Source organism: Nanorana parkeri, unplaced genomic scaffold, assembly GCF_000935625.1.
Source record: "Nanorana parkeri isolate BGI_ZX_2015 unplaced genomic scaffold, ASM93562v1 scaffold16, whole genome shotgun sequence".
NCBI classification, from domain to species: Eukaryota; Metazoa; Chordata; class Amphibia; order Anura; family Dicroglossidae; genus Nanorana; species Nanorana parkeri.
Genome location: NW_017306284.1, coordinates 2,472,292 through 2,496,216, shown reverse-complemented (window position 1 = coordinate 2,496,216; position 23,925 = coordinate 2,472,292). Strand labels below are relative to the sequence as shown.

The window sequence follows — 23,925 nt, the reverse complement described above, 5'->3', positions numbered from 1 at the left end:
ACAGCTTGGCAGAGACATTTTCCAGCGCTTGTCTCTTCCTCACTGTGCTAAAAATATTTGTCTTTGTCCCCATTATGAGTACCAATCGCTTCTTTCATTAGGGGACAGCTGTAACACTTCTCTGCTGTATAAATACCCAAATATGTTTGGCTGTAGATAGGCTTTAGGCATGTTTGTTTATAATTGCTAGCTTTAGTTCCTGACCTCTGAAATCAGACACAATAGAAGTCCTGATCCTTAAGTGGATGACTTACTTTTTGTTACTATGTATCATTAGAAAACATTGTGTTGCAGAACCATCAATAAAACCTGTCATTTTGTTAGGTTCCACATTAAATGACAAGGATGACGATACGCTCCCTGCTGAGACTGGCCAGAATCACCCCTTCTTCCGTCGTTCAGACTCTATGACCTTCTTGGGTTGCATTCCACCAAATCCTTTTGAGGTTCCTCTTGCAGATGCCATCCCACTTGCTGACCAGCCACATCTCTTACAGGTATTGTTATTGCATGCAGCTCTTGTGCTTTCCCGTTCAAATCCTTCACATGTATCCACCTGCCCTCCTCATCAAATAACAAACCAGGAAATGGAGAATGAGTCAGGCTTGCCATTATCACCATTTTGTATGCTGTAATGCTACTATCCATTGTTAAAGTGACACTAAACCCAAACGTTTTTTCTACTACCGCACATCTACATATTAAGCATTCAACAAATCCACATTGCTTTATTCAAAGTCAATTCTTCCCTGCTTGCTCCCGTCCCTCTATTTAGTCACATTTCCTGTTTTGTGCATTCTTGAAATAACTCCGGGTGCACACATGCCTGACATGTGCCATTCCTCACTAAACCCTGTTCAACATTCTGTTAACTGTTAACTCTCCATCACTGTTAACCATTACAAACAGCTAAGCCGCATGCAAAGTCTTCCTATTTAACAAAACTCTATATTGAAAAAATCTCAAGTCTTTTTTCCAGAAACTTGGAGGAAAAAAAAAAAAAAGAAACTACCTGAGATAACAAGCATGACACATTCAGCTTACCCCTGCACCGAGGAGGAGAAGAGAAATCAAAGGATATAGATCTGTTTTGGAGCTTTACCTCGGTGCAGTGATCAGTGAGCCTTAGAGTCTATAGGGGAGGATTTGTAGGTGGAGATTATGCAGCGGTGAAGATTCTATAGAGGAGACGTGCAAGCTCTATGCCTCCTGACGTCTGATTGCAGTCCATCACGGGAGCGAGCACAGAGGGTGGCTACTTTTCAGCTCCCATAGGGACTATGGGGAAGAAAAGTAGCCACTCTCTGGCATGAAGTTATCCAAATGGATAAAGAGATTGTTTTTTGAGGGTTGGTTCACCCCAGCTGTGGTGCGAACCAGCACAATTTGCTGCTGGAACACACTGGATCACGTCCCGGCGGGCTTCCTGCGTTCGGTAGCGGGAGGGGGCGTAGCAGTGCATTGAAGTCAATGGCACCACAGCCATGCCCCCCATCCGCAGTGCGATAGCCCGCACCCCAACACGTGGCATAACGACTGTGTTAGTCCAGTGCGATCTGAAAAAAATAGTGCTTGCAACATTCTTTTCATATCTCACTGCACAGGACCGCATGCCACGGGTTCCATTGCAGGTGACTACTCTACTGTGTCTTCAATGCACCGACACGCCCTCCTGCCGCCCCTGAACGCAGAAAGCCCGGCGGGATGCGCTCCAGTGCGTTCCAGCAGCAAATCGTGCTGGAACGCACTGGAGCTGGTGTGAACCGGCTCTCAAACTTTTAAAGGCAAATAATGAAAACTGGAGTATGCTTAAATTGCTATATTGTAGATCTTATATTTATCTTTGAATTTTTGGGTTTAGTGTCGCTATAATAAAAGTGATAACTGATTATGCATTATAATTTTGCATACTCTTCTTTTTAATCACCTTTTTAGCCTAATGCCCGGAAAGAAGACTTGTTTGGCCGTCCAAGTCAGGGCCTCTATTCATCTTCAGCTAATAGCGGAAAATGCCTGCTAGAAGTGACAGACAGAAACTGTTTGGAGGTAAGAGTGCAAAAGCCCTTCTAGTCTTGTGTTCCGTTTTACAAGAAATAAAACCCAACTCCAAGGATTATTCCTAAATCACTCTGCGGCCTGTTACAAAATAAAAGTATAAAAGCATTACCCACCGTCTCAGTGCTCCAGCGCTGCATCCCTTGTTATCCTGTGGTCACAGGTGCTTCTTTCCCGGTTAAATGCTGCCCAGTGTCTTTTAGCCCACTTTTGTGAACCCAGGGTATCAAGGAAAAGTCCTCTTTGCAGTTCCCTGCATCAGGTGGCCAGCCCACCACCGCTGTGGGAAGGAAGAGAATTGGGCATTGTCACTTGACTAAATTGAAGACCGCTTCAATATAGCTATATATACTTTACCCAGTTTGGAGTTGAGCTTTAGGCAAAATGCATGCTTTTGTGGTTTGATGTTTTCTGTTCCTTTTTTTTAGTGTTTTTTTTTTAATGGTGTATTTAAATATGTTATTGAAATGTATATATTTTTTTATTAGGTTTTACCTACCAAAATGTCCTATGCTTCTAACCTGAAGAATGTAATGAACATGCAGAACCGGCAGAAAGAAACAGAGGAGACCACTGCACCCCAGGAGGAAATGGACAGCTCAAAGCCAGGACCATCAGCACATGATCTGGCTGCTCAGTTAAAGAGCAGCTTGCTGGCAGAGATTGGGCTGACAGAAAGTGAGGGCCCTCCTTTGACCTCATTTAGGTATGCTGCTCTGCACTCTTAGTTGTATATGGGATGTCTTGTCCTCTTCATATTGGAGTAATAATTGTATTCAGTAACGGTTTTCAGAGTGTCCTCCTTATATTCAGTGTTAAGTTTGTAGTAAATACTCTAATTTCTTTGCTAGTATGTACGTTTTATAAAGACCTTCTGCATGAGGCTGGGTTTGGGGTTCGTCTTTCTCTTGTGTCCTTTCTTCCCAGTGTTTGGCTTTTGTTGAATACCTATATATAAGGATAGTCTGAAATCAACACTGGGTTGAGATGTTTTCCTTCTTTACTAATGTGTGTTATTTATACTTGTAACACTAGGCCACAGTGCAGTTTTATGGGCATGGTGATCTCTCATGATATGCTTTTGGGTCGATGGAGGCTGTCACTTGAGCTTTTTGGCAGAGTGTTCATGGAGGATGTTGGAGCAGAGCCAGGATCAGTAAGTTTTTACAGTTTATTAAAGTGCTTTACATTTTTGCTTGTGAAGTAGAAGGTTCATCATTCTGCTCATTCCAACAGATATTGACGGAGTTGGGTGGCTTTGAAGTGAAAGAATCCAAATTCCGCAGAGAGATGGAAAAACTTCGAAATCAGCAATCTAGAGATCTGACCTTGGAGGTAAGACTCAGCCAGAATCTAGTGACCAGTCTAATCCTTTTCGGATTTTAGTATTTGTGTAACCTCAGATTCTTTCTTGTTGCGGTTCAGGGGTCACTTATTATATTCCTGAATAGGCAAGCCAAACCTGATGGATCAGTCAGTTTTGTCTCGTGCTGTGTATTAAAGCATATTAGCCCAAATTTAGTCCTTGGGTGTAGACACCTATGTATATGCCCTTACCTTAATATAAATGATGTTAAATTGGTTCACTGCATAAATGCAAAATGGCTAACACACGCAATTGTTAGCCACATCATAAATTTCATGCAAAATTTGACATATGCTTCCAGAAAAAATGTAGTTAAGATTTAATTCACATAAGAACTTGCAGACATCTACAGTAGTTTCATACCCAGTTTCTGCATATATAGTTAGTCCTTATAAATGTAAGTATAATGTTGCTGTTATTTTCACTTGTGTAAGCTGTTCACATTTAAATACCACTTCAGGTTTAAAAAATGATTGCCCAACTCCTTAACCTCCCCCTCTCTGTACATATTTATTTTTTCAAATTTCCCGCTATCGATCTTAAAACCTTTATCCAAGCAGCGCTTGTGTGACCTCCAGCATCTTCCTAGCCGTCCATCCAGTGATGTCCAGATGATGCATAGTGACATGTATGTGCTGGAAGATTGACTGATGGCTACGCCTTCTCTAGTGTAGAGGACAAGTGGGGCTGGAAACATGACTGCCTGTGCTGTGACTTAAATTAATACTTCATCTTTGTGACCATTTTTCATTTTACACCCATATTAAGGATGTAACAAGATCAAATTCCCTAACTTCTCTTCACTCCATTGCGGCAGAGGGACTGGTAGATCCGCAGCATTTGTAGTCTATTGATTACTTCCTCCAGCCTCCCAATAAAAGCTTCATGCGATGCTAAAGCTCGGGGGAGATTGCAGGGGTGTGTGCATTGCACCCTCAGTGCACTGATTGTGGTCGCAATGCTTTGCAGGCTCAATTTAAAAAAAGGGACTGCACTTCTTCTTTTATTTTTTTTATGTACATTCTTGCAAAAGGTGAACTATGCCTTGAAGGTTCAGTAAGGCTGAGCTTATTCCAACCTCACAGTAATTGGATTCGGCTGACTTTGCGCATGGCTGAAAGTTGAATATTTCTGGGAACGCTGCATGTTGTGTTAAGACTTAGGGAATTTAAAATTGTTTACACTGTGAAGCTGGATTTAGGTTAAAGAGAAGATGCATTGTAAGTTATAATATACATTGTTGTTGCAATACCAGTGGGTTTCTGTCTATATATTCCGCTTATCTCTCGTTTAATGAAATATAGCAGAAATATAATTGCACAATCATAATTTTAATAAAATACAGACATTTGTTTTAGCTTTTTTTTTTTTTTTTTTTTGCTTGTGTCTTTTAGGTCGACAGGGATCGAGACCTCCTTATTCAGCAGACGATGAGACAGTTGAACAACCATTTTGGCCGCAGATGTGCCACAACACCAATGGCTGTGCACAGAGTAAAGGTCACTTTTAAAGATGAGCCAGGGGAGGGCAGCGGAGTAGCCCGAAGCTTCTACACTGCTATTGCTCAAGCATTTCTGTCAAATGAAAAGCTGCCAAGTCTAGACTGCATCCAGAACACCAACAAAGGAACACATACAAGTAAGCCTCTTATAGAATGTAAACTTTATTCAATACCAGTACAACTATGGAAAACTGAAAGACTAACAATTTGAGTACATTGGATTCTATTTGACCCAAGTAAATGATTGACCATTTAATATTTATCTCCAATAATGTGAAAAAACTACCTTGCAATGGGTCTCCTGCTGCACTGCAAGGGTTAAATGCTTTATCTTGAGGTGCCAGTAAAAAGAACTTTTAGTTACCTTATCCCTTGCTCCCCTGGCATTCAACGCTCCGGCTTGTGGGTGGCCCCCGGCATTCTCGCTTACATTGCAGTACTGCTAGCCACAGCTGTGTCCACCAGTTGGAGTACAGTAGAGAAGAGGGTTTGGGGAGTCAGTTGCATGGAAAGAGGAGCCTGCAAGGGTAAAGTGAGTATTGCTTTTCTTGATCTTATATCGCAGGACATAGGGAGTTAAATTCTTTAACCACTGGGTTGCGCAATGGGCCCACCATTTTCTTTCTGGCTAGTGCTGTGCTTGAACACCTGCTGGTGCGACTTGGCACAGCAAGGGAATACGCTGCACCACCAGATACAGGGCACTCTCCTCACCCACAGCTTGTGAGTTTTTGGAGGAGCACATGAAGGATTGTTGACCTGGAGGTGCCTGGACCCTGCAGGTACCACACAACTGGACAGTGGTTTTGGTGAGGGCTCTACTCCCTCAGGGGACATTATCCATGCCAGTCCCATGTTTTGCCTTTTTACCCTTCTTGCATTAGGGTCCTTTCCTGTACCCTCTAGAGAACCTTCCTTTTGGGTTTTTTGTCTAGAAAGGAGTTTACTGCTGTTATTGCTGATATTTATGAGCAACCCTTCCAAAGGACACTAGTTGGGGGGTCTTTGAAAATTTCAGAACCTGCAAATCTTTCCCTGTACTCCTCTGTTCCAATGGTTTGCCCAGCAATATACTATTGAGGATGGTTTCCTTGAGAGTTGGGGTGTACCTGTAGTGGACCTTGCCATCTCTTGTTTAAACAAGGCCTGTGCAGTTCCTGTAGGGGATGTCTCTGGTTTAAGGACCCCATGGACAAGAGGTTAGAAGCTATAGCTAGACATTCTGAATCTATCTCGGCAGACCCAGAAGTTCTTAAACCAATTAGAATTTCCTGTAGCCTTGCGTTATTGCATTGATGGCAAAGTAACTTCTTACCTCCAGAAGCCGTCAAAGCCAGTGGTAGCAACATCGGTTCCCTTCTTCCTTTCCAGGTATCCGGTACCAAACCCAGTCAGGGCACAAAGGTTCCATCATAAAGCCTGGTCCCCCATACCCACAAAGTCCAGAAACAAGCCCTGTTTCCAATGAAGGGGCACCCCTACTTTTACAAGTGGGGAGGACATCTGTCAGCCTTCTAAGCTCTCTGGCCATTACTGACGCTTGGGGTTCAGTGTGTCTTGAACAAAGCTAAAAACTGGAGTTTTTCTCTCTGCCGCCTCCTTGATTCTGGTTATTACATTTGCTGAGGACAGGGGGGTCATAGTCCCTGTTTCAAAGGCAGTACATTTCAGGGATTTTATACTAACATTATTATAACTTGTTTTAAAGAAACAATATGACTGCTTTATGCAACCCTAGCGCCCATATTCATATTTTTGTTTTCTGTTTAGAATAGTACAAAATGTCATATATAATGGTCGTAATGATCTAATACAGAGTGATATAACGAACAGGCTGATATAAAGATTATAACCTTACCATAATCGTGTATCGACGCCACTTCAAGGGGGGAAAAAAGCACCACAATCTTCGGCCTAAATCCCATTTGTGTGCTCACAAAACAAATGAAAATTTGTGTTTTTTGGTGTTCAAGGTTTGATGCAGAGACTAAGAAATCGAGGGGAGCGTGACCGGGAAAGAGAACGGGACATGCGTCGAAGCAGTGGTTTGCGAGCTGGTTCTCGGAGAGACCGGGACAGGTTTGTTCCATCTGTTTTTATATTTTCCAGGCACAACATAGTGTAGCTTTCATTGGACCTAATCATCATGTGGTATGTTTTCATTTTAGGGATTTCAGGAGACAGTTGTCGATTGACACGAGGCCATTTAGACCTGCCTCGGAAGGGAATCCCAGTGATGATCCAGACCCTCTTCCTGCTCACAGACAGGCTCTTGGGGAGAGGCTATATCCACGTGTACAAGCCATGCAACCTGTAAGGGACAGCAAGTCAATGTGTTTAAGCTTTATGAAACTTTGTGGCACACAAAACTGATAACTATTTCTTTTTAGGCATTTGCAAGTAAAATTACTGGTATGCTGCTAGAACTGTCTCCAGCCCAACTGCTACTGCTGCTGGCCAGCGAAGATTCTCTGAGAGCCCGGGTGGATGAAGCTATGGAATTAATTATCGCACATGGAAGGTAACTCTTGATAACATAAACTGGCACACATAGGAAAGAACTGAAACTGCTGCACCCCATGTCAGCCTAAGGGGAATCGGAAGGCTTACTTTAGATTACACCCAAACCGACATGATCAGGTCTGGCGAAACGGATCTCTGATCCATTTTGTTTTTCCGCACCTGGTTGGGGGGGGTGTGTGTAACAGGGTGTAAAGGGGTGGTTTTGTCGGGTTGTCATTCAAGCTTATGAGTTGCAGGATAAGGTTCCTGTGTCTGCTCATTCTACTAGGGCAGTAAGTACTTCCTAGGCTTTTCAAAATGAGGTTTCTGTTACTCAAATTTGTAAGGCCCCCAACTTGATCTTTTGTTCACACCTTTGCAAAGTTTTAAGTTGATGTTTCTGCCTCTTCTGATGCTAGTTTAGGCAGAAAGGTTCTTCAGACAGCGTTTTAAAAATGTGTGTGTGTGTCCCTCACTCCATCCTTATTTGTGCTCTGACAATTTAATGCAGGATTCATTTAGAACAGGGTGGCACACGGTTAATTTTGGTTTTGCATGGAAAGCATTTTTGTTCTATTGTGTGCAAGCGGCTTAGAATAGAAAAATCACTAGCGTGGGATATAATAGATAACACACAATGTAATCAGATCTTTTTTTTCTCTAGGGAAAATGGAGCCGACAGTATTCTTGATCTTGGCCTGCTAGATTCTTCTGAAAAAGTGCAGGTGAGCCATTGTTCCTGTAGATGTTTTAATCTTGCATTTATTTCTGCCATTTCTAATGTTGAGGATTGCCCACTGTGGTTTAACTGTCAAAAGTTGCCTCGTTACGAACGCCGAATATGGATACCTCTTTCTACAAGGTTATAAGTAGTGATTCAACAAACAGAGGGTGGGGGAGAGAGAGACTAAAACGATTGTAGGGCAGAAACTGTGTTGAAGGGCAGAAACTGCAAATCAATCCTTATGGAGCTCCCTTCTAGACCCATGCTGTACACAGGTCCTTACGTTTCGATTGAAGTTGATACTAAACCCTACCCCCTCTGTATGAAAAGCCAACCAAAGTAATTCAACTGTCAGATGCCCAGCCCTCTTTTGATCACAGAAGTTCTGGTATTGGTCAATTTGAATGCAAGAGGTGGAACTTGGTACTAGTAGGGTTTCCACTTTCAATGGAGTCAAAAGTAAGCCCGTCGCCTATGTACAGTCTAGCCTGGGTTCTAGGAAAACACCAAAGGTTGATTTTAAAGATTGATACAGGTACTTGAAGGTATCATGAGGTTTCTGCACTTCAGTGCGGTTAGCTCAGAAATGTCTTAAGGCCAACCTGCAAATTATGGAGGCTGCTTCTGAAATTACTAAACCATTGACTTCAATACTATTAATTGGATAGAAGGGCAAATCCTCTGCACACCTTGCAGCAATCAAGGCCTATGTAGACAATGGTGCTTGTAGTGATGAACACGGATGGCACCGTGCAGACACAATATAGGAAAAGGAATCACCAGCACTCAGTAGAATAATACAACATGTCCATTTATTGGATATAGACGTCACACGATCACAAGAGCCAACGTTTCGAGACACTCTTTATGCCCTGATAAAGAGACCCTGCGTGGTCTCAACGTTGGCTCTTGTGATCGTGTGACGTCTACTGAGTGCTGGTGATTCCTCTTCCTTCAATACTTTTAAGTCAACTGACCTGCAAGTTTGCAGATTAAAAAAGTCGGCAACCCCAACTACATACTCATTTCAGGTTAGTGATTTTAAGTATTGAAGCAACAAGGTCTGCTCTCGAAAGTAGTGGCATGGCTTTATGCTGTGTGTGTTCCCCCCTTCCCTTTCATACTGGAAATTTCACTCTAGTTGGTATTACCATAATACAACTTACAACTGGGGGTTAAACAATTGAGGTTAGATGGTCTGTCATTTGGTTGGTCTGTCATTTGGTTGGTCTGTCATTTGGTTGGTCTGTCATTTGGTTGGTCTGTCATTGATATTTTACCTGATTTTTCAGTACCACCATTATGTGCTATGCCATGCTTTGCTTGACTTTGCTAGTTTGGACTAGTTCTGTAACTTGTATGCAATTCATTGTTGCAGGAAAACCGTAAACGCCATGGATCCAGCCGTAGTGTGGTTGATATGGAGCTAACTGATACGGACGATGGTGATGATAATGCTCCTTTATTTTATCAGCCTGGTAAACGAGGATTCTATAGTCCCAGGCCAGGCAAAAATACAGAGGCACGGTTAAACTGTTTCCGGAATATTGGAAGGTAAGTGTTGATGATTAGGGGTAATCTTAATAAATAATGTGTTCTGTGAAGATATGATGTAGCATATCCATCTTTGTTTCAGGATCCTTGGCCTGTGTCTGTTGCAGAATGAACTATGTCCAATCACGTTAAGTCGACAGGTTATAAAAGTTCTCCTGGGCAGAAAAGTAAGTCTTGTGAAATATTCAGGTGCCATAAATCTTGTCATAAAGTTGTTGATAATGAATTGGCACAGGACTCCTTTTCTAAAGAAAATGTGAAGTTCTAGCCAATCTTCATGTGGAAAATAGAACCCCCTTACTCCCAAATTTATACTTGAGCACCCTGTCCACAACGTTTGGAAACATGTTTACTAATCTACTTTATTTATTTCGTCCATTAACCCTTTCGCTGCCAAGCCCTCGAACATTTTTCAAATCAGCTGGCCAAGCCATTTTTGAATTTTCTGCAATTTTTTCCTATTGATTTGATTTTCAACTGCTGCGTTGCTAGCGTTTGTAAAAGACCCCCCAAACCATATATTTTCTGAAAGCGCAGGCCCGGTAGAATAATCCCCTAGTTTAGCAGCTATATTGCCGGGGACATGAACTGTGGGGGACGGTCTGTCCGCAGTGCCCTGTGAGGGCTGCGGCCTCTCTTCAGGGACATCTCCCACGTCTCCCCTTTGCGCAGCCTGTACTTCTGCGCCCCTTTCCCAGTCTCCCTTGGTGCCTGTGGGGTCTTTGGGTGGGGGGTCCACCGGCGCTATGTTGTCTTTGGAGGCTTTTTCCTCCACTATGGACGGTTTTGTGTCCCGTATGGAGCGCGCGCTGACGCAGCACCCTCCACGGAAGCAAGCTTTGCCGGCCCCCTCCCCGGTCCTTTCTGGGGAAGAGGGGGAAATTTCGGCGGCGGCCGCGCAGCCCGACCTGGGCGATTCCTCCCAGGCGGAGTCTGCTAGTGACGAAGAGTCATGGACTGCCCTTATGGTACAGGAACGCGAATTGGTCACGGCCTTGGTTCGCGCTGTGCGGGAAAAGCTTAAAATTGAGGAGACTCCGAGCTGTTCGGCGCTCCCGCCGGTTCCTTTTGGGACGCACAAGAGTAGGCGTTCCACTAAGGTTTTCCCTTACGTTTTCCCTTTTTTTGATGACTTTGTCTACAAGGAGTGGAAGCGCCCGAGCAAGTCGTTTTCCGTCCCCAAACGCTTCTCGGTTCGTTATCCTTTTGAGGAGTCCTTCCTGTCCAAGTGGTCTACTCCCCCCGCGGTGGATCCGCCGGTTTCGCGCCTGAACAAGGTAAGGAAGTCTTTAACCTTCGAGTTAAAACTGTAGGTTATTCCAGGATAAACCCTTCTACTACCAACATCCCAGTTGTTTTCTAGTGTCCACGGAGAATGGGTGTTTTTTTTCCTTCATTTTGCTGTGTTACGGTATAACCTATTTTTGGTGGCCCTTTTTGTTCTTACTCTTTTTTGATTTTTTTTCCCCTTTTAATGAAGACTGTTCACTATATTGCTGCTAGAGCTCATCTCTGACTGCAGCTATCCAGCACTGCTGTCCTCAGCCTGCTGGACTGGATATTAATGGGATAGCCTGGAAATTAACTTGAGGCACTGGGTTCTGTGAGGAGAGCTTTCCTGCTCTGGACTGAGCACCAAAAGCTACCTCATTATGTAGGTTGCTGGGTACTTTTTTTAAATTCCCCATTTTGCCCTCTCAGATCGACTCTTAATACTATTATCAAGGACTCTACTGGTGGCAAGAGCACCCATCTCTCCCAAAGAAGAAACCTAAGGTGAAGACTGCAATGTCCTCTCCCTCTTTTTGTTCTCCACTCTCTTGGAGTCTTCGGTGAGACCCTCCAAGCCTGGTTCCCAGTCCTCCAAGGTCTGGCACATTGGCTGCCAAAGGATTAGACGAGCCTTCCTCTGTAAGAAGGCGTGTCCCCACTTTTGCTGCATTTGTCAACCTTTTGTGCTTGTACAACTTGAATCTTGAGTTCCGGAGGTGGTGTCCCAGGGCTGGAAACCGGAGTTTCACCCTCTGCCCCCTCCTCGGTTTTTTATGTCCTGCCTTCCTGTTTCACCACAGACTAGCAGATGTCCATGGAGTCCTCTCTGGTCTTCTGGACTAATGCATCATTGTTTCAAGGATTCTACTCTAACCTATTCACAGTACCCAACCCAAAAGTTACATGTTAATCAGCTGTACAGCTAACAGTCATTCCATATCCATGACCATGTGTTCCACTGTAGAAGCCACTTGTCACCTGAGTGGGTCCCGGCATGTAGAATCCTGCATGTCGGCTGCCACTTCTGCCCACTGCTAAATTTCACCGCTGAAGTTGCTACCCTGATGACATTGTGACAAGAGTCCGAATACTTAATTGTAAGTGAATACCACTAGACCTGTGCCCTTTATATTCAAAAAGCTAGAAGGGCTACTTCCTGCACGGTCTCATCTGACATGCAAGGATGGAAGATATACTTCACTTGGTTTGAGCCTTGAACCAGCATTTGGTGCTCAGCACAGTAGTCAAGTTTATTCCTTGATTTAGACTGTTTTTTGTACAGACTCCCTTGTAGCGCCACCTGTTTCTCTTGTTGACTCGGTGGGATCTGAATGCGTTTCTCTCTGCACTACAAAAGCCACCATTTGTACACAGACATTCCTCTCTTTCACCCACAAGGGTTGTTAATCTTTGGAGCCATTATTTCTGCAAGGCAAGTGTCTGAACGGGCAGCTTTATTCTGCAAGGAACCCTTCCTTGTTTTGCATAGGGACAAGATGGTGTCGAGGCCCAGGACTTCCTCTTGCTCACGGCAGTTTTCTGCATTTCAACTCAACCAGGACATTGTTTTTCAGTCCTGCTGTCTAGCTCCAATTCACCAAAAAGGAATTCACCTCCATGGTAAGTATGTGGTTTGTACTGCATCTTACTGCTTCTTTCAGAAGACTGATTCACATTTTGGAATTCCAGAAGGTCCCTGTAGGGTGCATCAGCTTCTCTTTGCACACTCTAGGTGGCTTAAGGTACACCCTACTAGATCCTAAGTGCTTCTTGGGCTTTTCAGCCTCAAGCAACTGTTTCTCCAATTTGCTTGGCTGCCAACTGGTCGTCTGTTCACACGTTTTCTGAGGTCTACTCTTGCTGTAGTTTACTTCTGCACTGCAATGGTTAACTGCTCTGCTCGTTCATGGGTACCGTCTAGGGGTAAAGGACTTTTACTTACCTGATACTTACTCGCCTCTCTTCCCTACGCTCTGGTATGCGAGTTGTTCCTTGGCATCCTCATATTTATTACAGGGCTCTGGGCTGCTGCTGCTGGTTTTGGGGCCTGTGGAGACTAGGTAGTAAGTCATTTACACAATAGCCCTAGACAAAAACAAGCCGGTAACCCTTGCAATGCGGAAATAGCCCCACTGCAAGATTACTTTTTTTTTTCTCCCCTGCAAATAGGTGTAGTGATAAAGGGGAATGTATGAAATATAATATTTGTGTGCGTTGCGAAAATGTAATTTTTAGGAAACATCCAGGCAACCTCGGTTATTTTCCAGAGTGTAGCATTTCTTGGATCCAGAAACAGATGAACGGGAATAGTCCAACAGAGTAATAATAAAATATCTAGAACTCAGATGACATAGGCTCCATAAGGACACACACTATCCACCCAGCATATATTTCCCATCTATATATGATTCCCACCAAGACACTTTAATTCATATACAGTTTAGTGCCATTCACAAATACTGAAACCATTTCTGATTGGCGGGTCTAATTTACCTCTTTGATGTCAACTGAACATGTTTATATTGACCAAATTCCCTACAGCTGTTCCGTTGTGTACAATTAACACCCTGAAAACAGTAGGGTTACATAAGACTGAAGTTGTTAAAGAACATCAGCCAAAATAATTTTTTTTAATATATAAGCATACATCCTAAATATCTTGCCGACATATTTCCATCACCACTTAGTACAGTACCTTCAAAAGTAAAGCCGATTGTAGTGTTTGTGGCCATGTCACAACAGCATTTCTGTCCCTAGCAGCAGCTTGCCAGCAATAGGGTCCTGTGTGTGTGAGGAAAAAGCACTTTTTTTTTTTTTTTAAGATGTTAAAAACATTTGCTGTGTTCATTCAATTTTGTATGCTGTTTAATTATATTAAGAAATTGGTAATATTTTGCCTTTTTTTTTTTTTTTTCTTCATTGTGAAGGTGAACTGGCACGATTTTGCATTTTTTGATCATGTGATGTATGAAAGTCTTCGACAGCTCATCCTCGCCTCACAAGGTCCAGATGCAGATGCTGTATTTGCATCAATGGACTTGGCATTCGCTATAGACCTGTGCAAGGAAGAGTGTGGTGGACAGGTAAGGACAATCATATTTATGCATGTTGACTATTTAAACTGTGTTGTGTAATGGCAAATAATTTTTTCCTCTGCGATGACACGTTTTCCATGAAATTATTATTGGTTTTTTTTTATGGTTTGCAGAGGCCGTAGATGCTGTACTTTGCTCTTCCAGTGAGAAAGGTCTTTGTGTATGTTGAATGAGTTACATATAAGGCCTTTTTTGGTCGTGTGTCCCTCTATGCTGTTGGCTAACATGGAAAAATTATGAAGCGGAAAATGTTTGATGTCCCTTAGATGCTGACTGATGGTAGAGCTTCAATAAAGTCCATATTTGTCACTATGTTGCCTTGAGGAAGGAACCCTATGAAGCCCCATAACTTTGATTTTTCCTGTGCCATAAATGACGCTGGCTTTACACTAAAGACTATTTGTATCGTATCTTCCTGAAATAGCGGACTCATCTGAAAGAATTTTTCTTAACATGACAAGTTCAAAGCATAATTTCTTGATCATGCATAACAGGAATAGTGAATAGATGGGTTATGCTGCTACTTTTTTTGCTAGTGTCCTTGGGTGATGGAGGCCTTCTCTCTGCTCCTGACAGAAGTACACCCAGTTTTTTTTCTGATCTGGACTAGACAGCCACTGCGGCACCTAACAGCAGCTATTCTGATTGGGTGGGTAGAGCGAAATGCACTCATCCCCATCGTTAGAGCTGGAGTGGGACACTGTAGCACTCACACGCTGGCTCTAAAGCTTAAGAAATTAGCGATCACAAACTGCTGATCATTCAGTTCACGATCTTCTCCTGCAGAGAGTGGTGGCGGTCATTCACAGGGGTTCTCTGACTGGAAGGATAGACAGGGAAGGGGCTGGCACAGCTGGCTCTACCTCTAGAGAGGTAGAGCCAGCTGCCAATCAGGTAGTGGGGTGGATCCTGAAAATATTGCCAGGATCCTTCCTGGCTGCAGTGTGGGTATGCACTGAAAGTGTATAGCGGGCAATAGCCTGCTATATGCAGAGTTTTGGGTCACAGGAGGACCTTAGTAAATGTCCTCCTGTGACCCTAAAGAGAACAAACTCCAAAAAAGGTTGGGCCATAGTTCTTTCGCAAAGGTTTGGACTTTAATGAAGCTCTACTGTCTGCAGAAACATAAAGTGAACCGATCTGCCTTTCTACTGGTTGTAAAATGAAGTGCCTGCCTTTTAGCAGGGATCACCAGGTGTCTTTTTTGTTTTTTTTTAAAGCTGCTTTTTGTTAGGATTGACATTTCAGACTTAGTCTTTCCCTTCAATGGTCTTCTCATTATCCATTGAGAGACCTTCGCAGCCAGTAGCAAAGCTCTCATTGGATAGTGGGATTGGTGAGGCTGCAGAATGGACTTCGAAGGAGGGGGTTCAAGGTAATAATGGGCCCCTTATGGTGCTTACTTTAAATTTAGAATGTCGTGCTAATAGATTAATCTCCATCCTTCAAAATCTTAAACCCTAAACAATAAAATGTTCCATGGGTTGCAATACCTACTTTTCCTTTTGCGTTTTCTAAATCATTGTCTAAGACAACAGGTGCACTTTAATATGTCTGTGATTGTGTATGCTGATTGAGATTACCTACGACTAAAGATGGCGTTTCCTTATTTTCAGGTGGAGCTCATTGCCAATGGTGTAAATATCCCCGTAACGCCTCAGAATGTTTATGAATATGTAAGAAAATATGCTGAACATAGGATGCTGGTAGTAGCAGAACAGCCTCTACATGTAAGTTTGCTTTAATAAGAATATTTGGGCAGTTTTTCTCTTGCTAGGAGCAATCTCTTGTACTGTGTAATACCATATAATCACGTTATCATTTCATAGTTGTAGAACTCTGCATAGTCAATGACAGAAGATGAGATCAGAATTATACTAGCTAGGCAGGGGATGCCATCTACAACCAGTCAGCTCAGCTGAAACTAGTGGCAGCCATTTCAAAGCGATAACAAATGTACTTCTCTAGGTGCAGTCAGAGTAATAGGACCATCAGTAGTATTTCATGCAGGACATGATATGAAAGCTTTATGTATTTTTTTTTTACACATCAGTCCTAATATATGCTTGCCCCATATGCATTTACATAATGTATGTACAGCTGCCCTTCAAGTCTAAGGACCCCATTACACTATTTTACTACTTTGCTGTTCATTACTTCCCATGCATTAACTTCCATTACATTAAGGCAGCCCTTTTATTTTGATTGGGCAGCCAAGGCATCGCAACAAGTTTGTCTGTGTTGCACCGTAATGCTCTGCACAAAGTTCTGGCCTTTTAACATGCATTGCATGTTGTATTGTGCTTTACTCCAACACAAAGCTGTGAAGCCAGCCTAAAACGTGTGCCTTATTTAATCATTGAGTACAGATTGCTTTAATGAAGAAGAGCCGCACACCGCAGTCCAACAGACATTCACTGATTAATTTACAAGGCTGACCATCTCCATCGTTCTTCTGTGTTTGAGCATGGACAGCTCCCTAGCCTGCGTCCGCACCTGCCCAGGGATTGGAGCCTCAGTGTTGGATGGAGCAGTGGTATTACCTTGTGTGTCTCCCTTTTTAATGCAGTCACATGAAAAAAAGCATGAAAGCTGGTTGCCCTGAATAAAGCTTGCCATAGGTGCCATAGATTTTGTGCTTTCAATTACCTTAATTGTCATTTTGTATGTTTTAGGCCATGAGGAAAGGACTGCTAGATGTAATTCCAAAGAGTGCACTAGAAGATTTAACAGCAGAAGATTTCCGACTCCTGGTGAACGGCTGCGGTGAAGTTAATGTTCAAATGCTGATCAGTTTCACATCTTTCAATGATGAATCGGGTAAGAAATTCTATATGTAGTGCTGCCTAAGAGAATCATACAGTGAAAAACTTAAAGGAGAACTATGAGGAGTGATTTCCACTCACCTCATAGTTCTAGCCGACCTGTGACAATGAGACTGTCACAGGTCGGCTCAGTAGATCGGGAGGTGAGCGAACAGATACCGGCGTTCGCTCACCTCTCGATCCTGTCACGGCTCTCTGCCGTGACGGGAGGGGCTGGATTCTCCCCGCTCCGATCCGCCAGCGCTGACTGGCCGGACGGGGGAGGGGGCGGGTACAGCTGGCTCTGCCTTTAGATAGGCAGAGCCAGCTGTCAGTCCCGCAGCTGGGCGGATCCCGGCACAATTGTCGGGATCCACTTCAGCTGCGGCGTCTCGGTATACCGTGAGCTACAGCTCGCGGTATACTGAGCCTAGGGTGACGGGAGGACGCTAGTTTGTGTCCTCCCGTTACCCTAAGGAGAACTATGGGGAAAAGACTTAACCCCATAGTTCTCCTTTTAAGGCTCAAAGTACATACCGTGCATTCACGTGAACATGGCATGATAACGTGTAAATGACTTGATGAGGTATAAGACCCACGATGATGCAACCCACTAAAAAGCAGCAAAAATAGGTGCCCGAGTGTGTATACCTTTTTAGTTGTCAGGAAAACTTTCTGTTCTCTAGTATCCCCTGAACCCAGGAGTACACTGTATACAATCATTGACCTGAGTTCTAGTGCACCCACCTACCTCCTGAAATCTCATATTGCAAAGCAGTCATTTTGATTCCCCATCAAATCACATGCTATGATGTCAAAAGCTCTTTATGCTCCATTCACACAGAAGCGGTTGTCCATGTATCCCGCAAAATAGTCCAAGCGCGATTTCAGGGGTGGATTCCGCACATTCACTGCTATAGTAATAGCCGCAATCGAGTGCAGTTGTAAAGATTTTAGTGTTTTTGTGCCGCGCTGTCTTCCACACGGAGAACCATGCGGGAAACGCCAACGCTATATGTGAATGGCTTACGTTGCACGCACTAGTAGTCTTGCATTCGTTTTTTATGTTTTTTAAGCCAACGTCACTTTGCAATGCACCTGTTAATCATACATAACGGTGATGACCATTCTTTAGGTATTAAAAAAGCTGCAAAGAAACTAATTTTAAATCAGGGTAGGCGAAACCGTAGGCGCCTAGAAGCTACTGTTTGAAGAAAACTGATACGCATGTTTTTTAAAACTTTTTTTTTTTTCTTAACTTAAAGTACATGAATAGCAAAACTTCTATATAATATACACACTAGAACCCCTATCAAGTTTTCATTGTGTTCTGTCCCACTAAATAGATGCACCATCTCTTTGTTCAGGGAAAGAAAGTGATCAGAAATACAACATTTTAAAACTGTCACCAAAACATGAGATTAGGCAAAATCTTCCAATAGGGACCCCAGTTTTGGTGGCAACTGCCTAAAGGTGCCCACACACCTTGCGATAATCGCAGGAAATCAATCGTACGATTATCGCAAGGTGTGTGAAAGGTGTGCAACCGTTTCTACTGTACGGTCGCACGACCTTTTATCTTAGGAACATGTTCGAAAACCCGCTGAGAATCGTACGATTGTCGGCGGGTTTGTGGTATGTTCGGAAGATAAATGCCGCACGTGCCGGTGTGCGCAAGCGCACACTGCCTGTACAGCATTGCGGTCATCGGAAGACCGCCCCTCAGCGGGGCAGGCTTGCGATGATCGCAAGTACATTCTGCCTGTCCAAGATGGGCAGATCGTACGTTTTTTTGAATTACCTTACAACCATCGCAAGACAAAAGTCTTGCAATGGTTGTAAGGTCTGTGGCCACCTTTAGACTGTAATTCCTATCACTTTCTGTTGTCACCAGGCTTAGGAAGTGAATTAACATTCCCCTACCAAGCTAAAAATAACTCTTCGCTACTCTGTCCCCTACCGGATAAAGACGTTTGGCTTCACATACACTTTAAAGTTTATTCATAAAGCCTGAAATATGCATTGTGTGGGGTTTATAGGAAAACTGCAAATCCTGCTCGCAAGGCCTTTGTAAAACCTGGAGAAACGAGCACAGTTAGAGGAACCTGTTGCTGATGAAATCTGGCATTTGCAGCACATCCAAAATCCGTTCATAATTTTATAAATGAAAATGTTCTAGTTTGGGAGATATATAATTGTTTTTTTTTTCAATCAGTGGAATGCATCAACAAAAAAACCTGTTGCATAAAGCTTTTTATTTTGTAAACGTTTGCTAAGGAATAAGACATTTGTATGATTGTTTGTTTTCAGGAGAAAATGCAGAAAAGCTTTTGCAGTTCAAGCGCTGGTTCTGGTCCATTGTTGAAAAGATGAGCATGGCTGAGCGGCAAGATTTAGTAAGTGCTCATTACATTATCATTGTGTTGTATTGCTAATATATTTTTGTAGCTTTTTCTATATTAATTTTTATGAGATACATTTTACCTGTACATAGTATATTTAGAACATTTACATAAACCACAATCTTCTGATTGGTTCTTTTATATGCTGTAATATGTTAGTGCTTCGAGTGCATCATCACAGCCCTGCAATTGTTAACTATGTTGTAGCTATTGGAAAGTTTGCGTGGTTGTCTAAAGGTGGCCATTCTCCTTTCAACCATTGTACAACTTTTGTTGTCCAGACATCTCACCCTCATTCAATTTTCTTACAACTAGCCCATCATACACAGACCAATTAACGCTCGGCAGCACCACCACCTGGCTGATTTTCATCGATCAAAAGGATAGATTTTCGTTTGAGCATGTGCAGTTTGCATCTTGAGATTTGTGTTGTACAACGCCACTAATCTGTCAATTTTTCATCCAATTAGACAAAAGTTTTCTTGCCTGCTTGAAAGACAAAAATCTGCCAGTTGTACAGTAATTGAGGTTGTACACTCCCCATCAACTGGCAGATTTTCTGAGGAAATTGCAATCACAGACAAAAATCTCCAGATAATTGTGAGGTGTATAGGCACCTTTTACTATGCGCTCATCAGCTATAGCACATTAATACACATGAGGTAGAGAATGACTGGTTCAGTCTTTTATTTTGGATCTGGTGCTTAAGTTTCCTCCCTCGAGACCTAGGGGCAGCAGATCACGTCCAGCCAAAACCAGCCTCCCCCCTGGGTATTCTACTGCTCATGTGCCCCCCCATATTGTCTCTCTAGCACATGCTCCAGCTGGACATGCTTCTTGCTGCAACACTGTGCAGAGAAGTAAACTACTGCACCACTGAAGCCTGGGTCTCCTCCACCTGTTGGTGTTTGCACACCTCTCACCTCCTGTCATGAGTTTTGCTGGAGATGCATATAGCAGACCTTAGATGTGCGGGTACCAATGAGGGGGGCGCAGGGGCTACTCAACCAGATAACCGTTCTGGCAAGGGCCCTACCTCTTCTAGGGACACCATCTCTGCTAGTACCATGCTTTGCTACCTGTCCCCTTCACTGTTAGCATCAGGGGCCTCCTGCACCCTCTAGAATACACACCTATGACTTGCTGTCTAGATAGGAGTTTACAGCTGATTTATGGGGTGAGAATGACCAAGCTTTTTCAGACTGCAGGTTCCACAAGTGGGGGCCCCCCCCTCTCCTGTTCCCTCAGACCACCTCAGAGATTCCTCTGCATGTGCTTTATTGTACCTGAGGAGGCTGAGGTTGGCATCTGGTTCTGAGGATTTCTTTCAGGAAGAGGACCTGTATTGACACTTGACGCAGTGTACACCATTTAGCCATCTGCATTAACCCTTCCAAAGTTTACTACTCTGAGGTCTTGGATAATTCCTAAACCTGCCAAAAATGTTAAGGTTCACTTGCTGTTACAGCCTGTGTTGTATGGTGACTGGGAGCACTCTGAGAAATGTTCTCCACAATATGATTTGCCCAGCAATATCCTATTGATGGTTTCTTATTTTATGGTTATGACAAAAATACTGTTTTGTTTGTTCCTGCTGACCTGTGCTTCCTGTGACCTGTCTTATGGTCCAGAATGTCTAAATACAGAAGCAGTGTATGTCTGCTGGTAGGTTACAAATACATTCTGCAACACATGTGCACAATTTTAAATACTAAAGTAGATCAGATGCCTGCTCTCTCCTTTTCTTTCCATTGGTGAAGCAAGTTTAGATCATAGGTTAGTCTGACTTGCAGGCGTTCTTTTACTGATCGTTCTTGTCAGCAGTTTTACCTCTTGCAGGCACTCTACCTGAGCACACCCAAGAAAGGCAGAAATTTCAAGTGCCAACCTATCAGTCTAAAGCAATTTCAATCCGATAAGGTTTTCCCATCTGTCTTATCACCCTTCCCCACCTCCCATGACCCCCCCACATCTCTTTTCTGATTTCTGGAAGGGGCTTTAGACATCTCCACCTTGGACAATTATTTTATATGTAGTCATCCTATATGTGCAGTGTGTTATTGGGAGATAGAAGTGACAACTTCTGTACAAAAGCAGACCTGTGGTGACCAGAAACAAATATTTTGCCTGCAAAATGAGGGTTTTGTTTTTTTAGGACATTAATCTGTGAGGATAGAAGAGAGATGGATATAGATATATAGAGGCGTGTGTGTGTTGGGAACAAAATTCACATTGTGCCCAAATAATTTTTCTATTTTTATTAACATAGGTATATTTTTGGACGTCAAGCCCATCTTTGCCCGCAAGTGAAGAAGGATTTCAGCCCATGCCGTCAATTACCATACGACCGCCAGATGACCAACATCTCCCCACCGCCAACACCTGTATCTCTCGCCTGTATGTCCCTCTCTACTCCTCCAAACAGATTCTCAAACAGAAGTTATTACTGGCTATAAAAACCAAGAACTTTGGGTTCGTGTAGATGAAAGTGTTCCCCCGTGTAATATATCTAGCAAACATGTTTTTGTAGATCTTTTTCCATTTGTCAGAAGTTTATGAAGTCTCGCCCCAACCATGGTGTCGAATTGAGGACTTTCTATCGCTTTTGAGTTGCGATGGCGTCTAACGCCTATGGGCTACACAGGCATTCCTCTGCGAAAACCCAATTATTAGTTCGGCCCGTCTACCAGGTCTTCTGACAAACGGTTTGGCTTTGTTACGTTCCCTGCAAATCCCAGGACCGGAGGAAGATGAAGTAACACTGTGATAGTCTCTTCCCAGACAGGACAATGTCAGACAATTCACCGCTGCCTTTGTGGAAACCGCTTTATTGATGGTTGTTGGAAGGAGGGAATAATGATATCGAAATCTAAAATATAATCTGTCACACCCTTTTTTTTTTCATTTCCTTTTTTTTGTAGGATTTTTTTGGGTTTCTTCCCTCTATGAGCTTATGTTGCACTATTTTTATTTTTCATGTGTCATGTCGATATACACCTTGCTCTAATCACAATCTTTTTCCATAGACTGGAGCTTTTGAGAAGAATAGGTCATGAAAAAAATTGCATGTACAAATACATGTATGTAATTTTATGTTAAATGCATACAAAATCAGTTGGATTTTTTTTTCTTCCGAATCATTTCTTCACTTTACTATGCTTTGTCAATTACGCCAGTGGGAAAATAACTCAAGCAGATCTGTTTTTATTTTAAATGGACGCTTTTAGGTAAAAAAAAAAATGAAACAAAAATTGTGTTTTTGAGTTATTTCTGACGTTTCTCAGTACGGTATTACAATGTGTATAGTGCGAAACATTAAAGAATTATGACAATTTTATAACATTGCAAGAGGACGTATACTGTGCCCCAAAAAGCAGCCAGCAGAGGTAAAGGACCAGGTTTTATTATGGATGTCCCGATACTAGTATCGGGGCTGATGCAGGGCATTTTCATGAGTACTTGTAATTCGTGAAAATTCCCCAATACTAAAGGCCAATTCCGGCACTTTAAATTTTTTAAACCAGAGCAGTCCCGCTTTTGCAGGGGTCCTCAGGCAGCCTGCTGGGTATCCCGCGGTAGCTGTCTTTGACCGTGCCAGAGAGGCCGCACATCACCTCCAGCTCCTTCCCGAGACTGGCACAGCAAAGGACAGCCCTGGAGCTCGGCTCCTGCCCACAGAGATTGGCACCTGCACGCAGCCCTGTTATAATTGCTCTATAACCGTGGATTGCTGAGATTTGTAGTCCTTTATAGCCAGTTGTCATTCTCCATTGCGGTATAATCATGAATTGCTGAGATTTGTAGTCCTCTAGAGCTGGTCGCCATTCTTTGCTGTATAATCATGGATTGATGGGATCTCTAGTTCTCTTTTGCTTGTTGCTGTTCTCCATTTGCTGAATAATCTTAGATTGAGTTACAGTTCTTCATAATTATAAACTAAAATCATTAGTCTGTATTTTAGAAAAAAAGTCATGTCCCTTTTAAGAAAAAGTATTGGCATCGGTGAGTACCTGAGGGAAAGTAATTGGTCTTGAAAAAATGGTATCGGGACATCCCTAGGTTTTACCCTCAGGCTCCCTGGAGCAAATCTTTTCTCCATTACGGATATCACATACTTTTTGTGTAATGTGTGGAGGCAAACCTTTCTCTATGGAAAGACTGAAGCCTACTGGGTAAATAAGCAGCAGGAAAGGTAGAGAAAACCACTGAATGAAGCAGAGGCAGCGAGATGATTGTACTACAGCACCATAGGTACAGCTTCCTCTCCAGCAGGAGACTGCAGCACAGCCGTGATGTAGCCGAATCTCATAAAACGATCAGTCATAGGCACCATGCCTTAGATGTCGTCACTTCAGATATACAGCTACCGTATGAGACTCTAGGCACAGGACGCACACTGCTATTGTTCAGAAGGATCTCAAGGCAAGGCAGGTTTTTATGTTTTGGGTATTTGCTTAGACACAATTAACATTTTTAGATTTCCTCTATAAAACCCCAAATCTTCATCTTTTCAAGTAGTGTAATCCCTTTCTGGTCTTATAATTGGTGTGTGGGGGAGGCACTCAACCCCCCCACCCTATCCATAAGGTCTCCTATCAACATCCTGGAGCTCAGACTGCAAAACAAATGTCATTTTTGGTCTGTGGAAAA

General features: G+C 43.0%; 1 protein-coding gene across 1 annotated transcript in view; it reads left to right on the top strand.

Moving 5' to 3' along the window:
• Positions 1-21,854, top strand: part of UBR5 (ubiquitin protein ligase E3 component n-recognin 5) — an 81,283-nt gene extending 59,429 nt beyond the window's left edge. The window contains exons 42-58 of the mRNA XM_018559005.1: positions 325-497; positions 1,936-2,046; positions 2,544-2,761; positions 3,091-3,211; positions 3,292-3,390; positions 4,816-5,059; positions 6,896-7,001; positions 7,091-7,235; positions 7,313-7,443; positions 8,089-8,149; positions 9,527-9,702; positions 9,785-9,869; positions 13,902-14,057; positions 15,686-15,799; positions 16,745-16,889; positions 19,184-19,269; positions 21,545-21,854. Coding sequence (XP_018414507.1) covers positions 325-497; positions 1,936-2,046; positions 2,544-2,761; positions 3,091-3,211; positions 3,292-3,390; positions 4,816-5,059; positions 6,896-7,001; positions 7,091-7,235; positions 7,313-7,443; positions 8,089-8,149; positions 9,527-9,702; positions 9,785-9,869; positions 13,902-14,057; positions 15,686-15,799; positions 16,745-16,889; positions 19,184-19,269; positions 21,545-21,757 — 2,384 coding nt within the window. The 3' untranslated portion in view covers positions 21,758-21,854. The remainder of the gene's footprint in view (positions 1-324; positions 498-1,935; positions 2,047-2,543; positions 2,762-3,090; positions 3,212-3,291; positions 3,391-4,815; positions 5,060-6,895; positions 7,002-7,090; positions 7,236-7,312; positions 7,444-8,088; positions 8,150-9,526; positions 9,703-9,784; positions 9,870-13,901; positions 14,058-15,685; positions 15,800-16,744; positions 16,890-19,183; positions 19,270-21,544) is intronic.
• Positions 21,855-23,925: the final 2,071 nt, after the last annotated feature.